The 8,387-nt window shown below is 38.7% G+C and overlaps 1 protein-coding gene across 1 annotated transcript; it reads right to left on the bottom strand.

Annotated features, from left to right (window-relative positions):
* Nucleotides 1–5: 5 nt before the first annotated feature.
* Nucleotides 6–5,876, bottom strand: LOC146587640 (histamine H3 receptor-like; the record flags this gene model as incomplete). The annotated part of the gene is made up of 3 exons (XM_085319284.1): nt 5,444–5,876; nt 1,917–2,083; nt 6–239 (listed from the first exon to the last, which is right to left on the bottom strand). Coding segments are annotated over exons 1-3 (648 nt in total), but the record flags the coding sequence as incomplete, so codon positions are not given.
* Nucleotides 5,877–8,387: the final 2,511 nt, after the last annotated feature.

Genomic DNA, 8,387 nt, shown 5'->3' with positions numbered 1-8,387 from the left:
GCATTGAAATAGGTCACGGAGACGAGCGGCACAAAGAACTCCAAGGTGGAGGCGCACAGGAGGAAGTACCAGTTGTCGAAGAACTCGGCATAGCACTGCCACTCTGCAACCACGCTGCAGCCGGCCACGTGCTCCCAGAAGAGAATTGCTGGGCAGTAGAGCAGGAAGGCCAAGACCCAGATGGCTACCATCTTGACCACAGGGCTGGAGGCCACTCCCTGCTGGGCTCTGTAAGACACCTGTGAGAAACAAAGAAAAATGCCATAACTTTAGAGAAACATTTGGAACCCATGAAAGTACCAGCAAAGGAGCTGGTATACTATTTGGCAACTTAGAGCTACAGCTATGTTGAGCAGCTGAAGCTCACCCAGGAACGTCCCCAGGTATGTTTAATTTATTGATGTTGACATAACATAGGGGTGTCTCTCGACAGATTAATGTAACAGTGCTAGGTCCTGGTCCAGGCAGTGAAACACAATCATCCATCAGTGTCAGAAACATCTCTTAATTTGAAGTGTCTTGTTTCAGATATCTGTAGTCTGAATTGCCAGAGTAATTAGCATTCTATAGTTGCTCAGAGCATGACTCCTATTCACTTACAACTACACTGCCTTTTTACAGCATTTTACAAGGAAATAGGACTGTATATGTAAAAGTAGTCAACAGAAAATTTGCCACATATATTTGACAGAGACTTTGAAAAAATACATTTACTGCATACATCATGAGGAGGTAGGATAGACTACAGTTCTGCAGTGCAGCCTTTTGTTGACAAAGCCATGAAATCATCCTTTTCCTTTTTTCTTCCCCCGGCTCCTGGCCACACATTTTCCACTATATGATTTAGAACAGGCAGCTCATGTCCACAGCTCTCATGTCTTGCTCTATCCCTTTGACAGCGTGTTAAGAAGAATCTATAAGTCTGGGAGCTAAGTTAGACATCCAGTTGGAAAAAAATGTATGAATGTCATTAAGGACTATCATATAGATGACCATAGGTCTTAATTGCATTTGCACAGGTGCTCTTAATTTGGCTGTTTGTAAATGTTGAGTCTTTGGATTTCCAGTGTAATATTTCTTAAAGGTATATGCTTAGATGTTTAATTTCCCACTCTTCTTTTTCCTTGAAATAAAATTAAATAACAGAAAATAATAAAATTTAATAAAAATAATGCAAGTGTAGTAATGTAAATAATTATAATTAATAAAAACAAAAGCTGAAATGTACCATAAGACATTATATTGAAATCCTTATAGATCACCAAAGAGCTGAACCTTTGGTTCTTCCACCTATTTCCCTACCACTTCAGGTAACAGAATTACTGGTGAGAAAAACTGACCTCTATCCTTCATATGAACCAAGACATAAGGCACACACAAGGTGCTCTGCAGAAAGCAGAGACACAGCATGCATCTGAAGTTTTGGGTTCTGCCCCAGATACTGAGAGGAGTTTATTCTTGCACATCCCGAGTGTCCTTCACTTACTGCGTTATCATCAGTGCCTTCTTCTCCCATGCCTAATTTTAGGTCCAAACTCAAATCCATGGTTTACTTCAAACTTCCTCTTTCTGTAGCCCAGAGCCAGCCCTATTGCCAGACTCCTTCCTCCCTTACCCTTTCCACCCCTCATCCTGTTTTCTTTAGTAGCACAACAGTAGCCTGTAGTAAAAATGAGGAGAAAGGAGTTGTTCAACCTGGCCTGGGTCACACCCAGTGCAGAATATTCATCTCATTTACCTGCAAAAAACTAACAATTTCCACAGGCCAGCACATTTTTGAGAGCTCCTGTCTTGATTAAATTTGAGCCTATGCTCACTAATACAGCAAAGGGTATATCACTAATATCAAGATTTGATTTTGCCACTTCCCACATTCTTGAGACAAAACTCAGAGAGGGTGTAAACGGGGTACTTACAGCTTTAGTAACAGACAGGAAACGGTCATAGCTGATAAGAACAATGTTAAATACTGAAGCTGTGCACAGAAGATAGTCCATAAGTAACCAGAACTTGCAGATGCCTCTTCCCAATTGCCATTCCCCTGTCAGGCTGTAAGGGATGTACAGAGGCATGCAGAATGCACCTATGGAAAGCAGCGACAAAGATACAACACAGTTGTTACAATCAGGATTGCAAATGGTGCTCATGCATGCAGACAGTCAGTATTTTGGCATTTAGTTAAAAAGAAATACTAATAAGATACCAATAATTTATGTTAGCATAAAATTTATATATTTCTGAATTCTCATGAAATCTGATGATGACTTTCTGTATATTAGAGCTCAGAGAATTTGTGTATGCTGATTGTTAGGAATAAGCTTAGGGCAAATCAGCAAAGAAGGATCTGCTGAAGAAGAAAACTGCAATCTAACCATCTTTATAGACTCTAAAGATATACAATCTGTGCCCAGCATATATGCATTGTGGTTATGCTTAGAGATGTAAACTTATTACTGTATATCGTACAATCTTTCATCTGCGTTAGTTTTCCCCCCAACACATCTACAAATATTGCTAATGTTGCTTATTAATGTGAGATTGGTTAGTATTTCTAAGTTAGCAAAAATACACTGAAGAGTTTGTGTGTTGTCTGGAAACCTATCAAAGATAGAGTAGTCACAGCAGACATATGGAACCCTCCTTAAGTGATGTGTTAAATCATGCTGGTTCTCTAGCTGAGATAACTTCAATAATGCTTTTCTATTCTGCTGTGTTTAGCTTTCATCCAAAAGGCCAAGAATCAAAGAAGTTTAGGCAATGAGAGAAACAAATCACTATTTGCCCTAATATGGGAGAAAGGTTGGTTAACAGAGACTGAAATTCTTGCAGTTAAGGAGGTGTTAAACACAAAGAAAAGAACAAAATAAAACAGTAAGGATGAAAATTCCCCCAAATCTCTCTATCTGAAATCAGGTCATATTGTTGCAAAGTGCTGAAATGTAGTTGCTTGCAAATGTAAAAAGTTTGTATATTGCTACCAGTAGTAGTAGCAATAGGAGTAGCAGTAGGAGAAATTTCTCCTTTCTCTAGTTAACAGGAAATAGAAATTCTCTTGCCTTAGGTGAAGAAAAATTCTCCACTAATCATTGCTAATTTGCTGGCAGATATGTTATATTTGTATCACCTATTTGTAGTACGAGTAAAGTTGAAGTAGGAAGTTGCCTTTAGACAGAATACCAAACCATTGCCCTCCAGTGAACTATTTTCACGAGAAAGCCATGTTTGTGCTTTATTTTTCTGCTAGTAATTCAACAACTTCATTCTTAAAATGTAGTTTTACCATCACTCATATTCTTTCAAAGGAATGGTGCAGTATCTGATGCTCCATGCCTGAAATAGCTGCTCCACCTAGAGACAAATACAGAATATAAGCAGCTTCAAGATCCATTGTAAACTTTTCAGATCATTATTTTTTAATATGTCAGCTGAAGATGACAGGATCTTAAAATTTACTGAACATATTCAGGCTGGTGTGATTCACTGACAGTAATCATCTTTGGGGCACTGAGCTGGTAACAGTGGCTGCTATCAACAGGCACAAACATGCAGCAATTTCAGCATCAATGGCTTGTCTTAATACACACTTGAAATACAAGCAGTGTCACTCCTGTACAAATTACTCATTTTTCAGAATTGCTGATAACAGCTACTACTCTCATCAACTTCAATGTGATTAACCAATGTTTGGCACCATGTCAAAAATAATCCCTAATTTTAGCTATAGATATAACTACAGATGTAAGAACTAGGTTTCAAGTATTTGAAATTGCTCTCATTTTTAATAATAAGAGGTTGCAAAAGACATGAGTCACTCTCTGAGAATCATGAGTCTGAAAAGATTCCAGTTCCCTAAGACGTTAAAAAAATACTACAGCAGTTTCAGAAAATAAAGCATTTTCTGACTGCTCTAAGAGATAAAGGCCCAGATTTAGGTGGTCTATAGGCTAACAAAGTACCTATACCAACTGTTTCCTCTTGGCTGACTTAAGACTCCATGAGGCACCAGCTACAAACAAGAACTGATTTAGAAGGTGGGATTTAAAATTTCTTGATTAAATTGTAAAATACAAGGAGAAACAGGCTTTTGCAGAAGACCTGAGCAATGGAGCGGAAGTTCTAGATAACTGCATGTAGGGAGCAGGAAAAACAAAGGTTTCAGCACAGGCATCATTTAGTTTCTGCCCCACAGGGTGAGCCCCAGAATTAGAGACTGTCTGTTAAAAATTACATAAATGAAGCAAAGTCTTAGAGGCTAAACGCATGTGCTCCACTACTCAGCACTGAAAGAAAAACAGTACTTTTGAAGAGTAAGCATTGCTAGAAGTAGTGCAGATCAATGAGGGTGCTACTTCTCTCCTTGTGGTTCAATGAACACTGGTCTCTGTGACCGCCTGAAAGAGAAGCACTTGCATGCAGAAATACCAATTTGCTAGCCTCAAGTCAAGATAATGCAGGAAGATTTTTATAATACTTCTCAAGACGCAGTCTCTATCCCTGCTCCTAGGATGCAAGTTTAAAATTTTGCAATCCTATACTGAAGCTGCTACATTAAAAGAGCCAGTCAGACCTCACTGAAAAGCCTTGTAAAAATCAGTATTCAGCACTTTTGAACTTGCTTAGGAACCTAATTCTTGTTTTCTGTTTGCTGGGACATCTATCCCTGGACAATGCTTGCACCAAACTTTCTCTGCTGCAGTGGTTCCTGGCTTGAACCCTGCCAGCGTGCTATACAACACTGTCCCACCACCCACCTCCTGTCCTGGCATTGCCCACTGCTTTACGGCACGCCCAGGGGCAACATCCCAGTACTTCTGCAATGACATTATGGGAGGAGGGGACTAATAAGGAAAATAGATGGGAGCAGACTGCTGCTGGCATCAGGACAATCCATCTGCTCCATAGCTTGCCCTTGATTTGCATCAAGTGTAAAGAACTAATGGTAGAGCACTTTTGCTGTAGCACAATACTTTAATAAGCCATTAGTATTATGTAGAGAAGTAATTTATTTACTGTGATGTAACATAGGTAGCTATATAAGAACATACTTCCACTGTCAAACATGAAGCTATTCTGACAGTCTGCAATGAATAATTTAACAGGAAGAGCAGAATTAAACCAGAACTAGTAGCACACAACCTCTTTCCTTCAGTCAGTATCCACATACAGTGGTTGCTCCTTTTTTCTGAAGCAGTGACATTAAAAGTACTTATACAACAACAGATGTATTCCTCATTATAATGCATTTCTGAGCAATAATAGATTGCTAAAACACTTAATGAAGTTTCCACCATTCCTTATCCCTCCCCTACATATATAGATGGGAAATACTACTCTTAGAAGAAACCACACAGCAAAATACATCCCTGCCGCTGCTTCTCCAAAAAATTGAAAAAGGACAAATACTCCATGCCTCCACGTTATAATGCTCCATGTTGCAACTTACCCACTGCGAAGTCAGAAATAGCAAGATTGAGAAAGAAGTAATTACTCCGATGCCGGAGGTTGCGGTCCACTATGAAAGCAAGGATCACCAAGGCGTTTCCAAGGATTGTGATCAGAGTGAGCAGCACCATCAGGACAGCCAGGAGCACCAGCACACCCAGCGAGAACTCTGAGCTGGGTGGCTGTGAGGATGCTGTCTCGTTACACGTTCCAGTTGTATGCAGAGCTTCACTACTGCTGTTGTGCATGCTGCGTGTCCAGGTCAGTTCACTCTGGGAAGAAACTCACGCCTCGTAGGTTTATCCAAAAGGTTAAGATTCATAAGGAACGTTGACAGGCTAGACCAGGAAGTCAATAAACATCCCAAAAAATGTGATTTAAAAGAGGGAATTATAGGGTTCTGACGCAAGATAAATCTTTTCTTCTTATGATTTTATAATTTTAATAAATAACAATGCATCTGAAACCATGTTAACCTGTGTAAGAGTTATCAGCAAAAAATACGTAGCGTTTTCAAGCTCATATTTTAAAATGCAAGCTCTTCCTTATGCAACCTGATCCTTATCTGAAGAGGTCAGGAGGGCTGATTTAATATTTTCTCTCATTCTCCTCTCTCTCTCTCTCTCTCTCTCTCTCTCATTCTCATTTTCATCCTCATTTATCTAGTGACATTAGATTTCAGAAAGTCTGTGGTCCCTCTGTTTTGTCTTACATGTTTTTGCCATAATCAACTTTTTTTTTGGTTACTTTCTGCAGATCCTAGCACTGAAAACTAATGCACTGTAAACACATACACAATTACTTGCCATGGTAGTAATGGTGCAATCCTCAGATATCAGTTGCAAAACTCCCACCGAAATCAGTTGTCAAACTCTTACCAACCTCAGTGACACAGCATCAGTTGGTACCTTCCTAGAATCAAGAAACGAAATATTGACTCCCTGAATGAGAGCTTTGCAATCAGCTTTATTAGGGTTAGGTCTTTCTCTCCACACTGATGGGAAAAATGGTGCATCTTCTGCAAGTGCTTAGATTTTGTATGAATAATGATACCATTTGCAGAGAGCTCTGAATATTCCAGAGTTGTAAAAAAAAAAAATCATTTTTATTGTAGATCCTAAAAACACATTGGCGTCCAATTTAAAATACTCAAATTTGAAACCTGTTAGCCTCTACGTCTTTGTTTCTGTTCCCCATCTCTGTGGGAACAAATTCATTAGCATTTGCCAAGTGCTTTTACTAAATGTTTGCATGGCAACAAAATAGAAATGCAAAACTTTATTAYCCATACAAATATCTGCACAACATGCATGTCCATTTCTGCTTTAAGCTTTATTTCATTTCCAGGTAATGCAAAAAATGTTGAAAACATACTTTGCCAAAAAGTACTAAGTAATTCTACTAACCTGTCCTAAGTTTTTGAGGCCTAAGCTACCTGGTTGAAAAAAAACACAGTGGTGAACAAAAATCAGGTCAAATTAAGGGTTCAGCTAAGTCCATATCCTGTGTGCATCAGTAGCCAAAAGACAACAGAAGAGAATAAGAATGCAGAAAGATACAGTAATATAAACTATATATGTAGTATAAGTAAATATGTAGTGTAGTAACTGCTAGTATGCTCTCCTTCACTCCAGTGACTCGAGGCTCAAGGTACCAATATAGCATCAAAAATTACATTGACTTACTTTAATTTACTTCATCTTCTAACCAGTCACCTACTTATCCCAGTAGTACCCAATACTTCCGCATTATATTGATAATAAGACATTCTGTAGCCTCTAAGGTGGAGGTAGTTTGGCTTTTTTAAGGTTTTTGGTTTTAAGGTTTTTTTCTAAAGGTTTTAGGAACCTAGCTAAGAGCTAACCAGCACATACCATGAAGATGATGGAAGATCTTGGGGTGTTCAGTGATGCAGAGAAAGTAAAAATTCATTTATCTTACTCTTTTTTTGGGTAAGTAATACATTTCCCATAACAAAATAATAGTGCTAGTTTCACTGAAGTACCTTTTTCCAAAGAATGTCACAGTCTGAGAGAACTTTTATTTTTCCTGGCTAATTATAACCTACAAATTTGTAAGTATGGCAATATTAGAGGTATCCTCTAATCACAGAGGGCCTATCTTCTTCCTCAGAAAATGTGAAATAACAGTGAGAAACTGGTATATACACCTTACGCTGCATTCTCTGAATTGCCTTTTTGTGTCTCTTGAATGGACACTGTTTACAGACAGCTATTTCAGGACTTGTTTACAGACAGCTATTTCAGGACTTGTTTACAGACAGCTATTTCAGGACTTGTTTTTTCACTATAAAACTTATCCAAATGATTGCTCGGGTTGAAATATGCAAGAATATTGCCTGATGCCTTCCATCGCATAGGCACAACCAGCTTTCCATCTGTTGTGATTTTCTCCGCAGTTACTAAAGTTTGTTGTTCCTCATGCACAAAAGAATGATGTGCTTGGACATATCACATTAGTTAGCCTACAGGCTAAAAGTCCTAGAGTCCCCTGGGAACAAGGAAATTCTGGGCTCTACTTTTAGTTCAAGCAGATTCCCCTTGTAAGCTTTCAGCATCTTACTCGATGCCTTTGCTTCASTTTCCTCACACTCAAAAGGAAGGTAACTCTTAGTGAGCTTCTCAAAATCTGAGAGAAATTATGCATTAATTAACTAACTACATCAGTAAAAGAAGGTGAGAGACATTATCCAAAATACTTTTAGACTGTTAATTAGGATTGCTCACTTGAGAAACAAGAAAGCCTGATTTTACAGCCTCTGAAACCAAGCAGAAGACAAGATTGATCCCATCTGAGCAATTAGGAAGCATGGGAATTGAGCTTCATGGGAAGCAACTGAACTTACTGAATGGCTTAAATTCAGGAGTGTTTTCTAGGATCACACAGGTACCTAATTTCCCTCCATCTCCTTCCCTCAACATTTT

This window comes from Rhea americana, unplaced genomic scaffold, assembly GCF_003343005.1.
Source record: "Rhea americana isolate MKP2758 unplaced genomic scaffold, rheAme1 scaffold_58, whole genome shotgun sequence".
Lineage (NCBI taxonomy): Eukaryota > Metazoa > Chordata > Aves > Rheiformes > Rheidae > Rhea > Rhea americana.
This window is presented reverse-complemented; position numbering and strand designations above follow the sequence as displayed.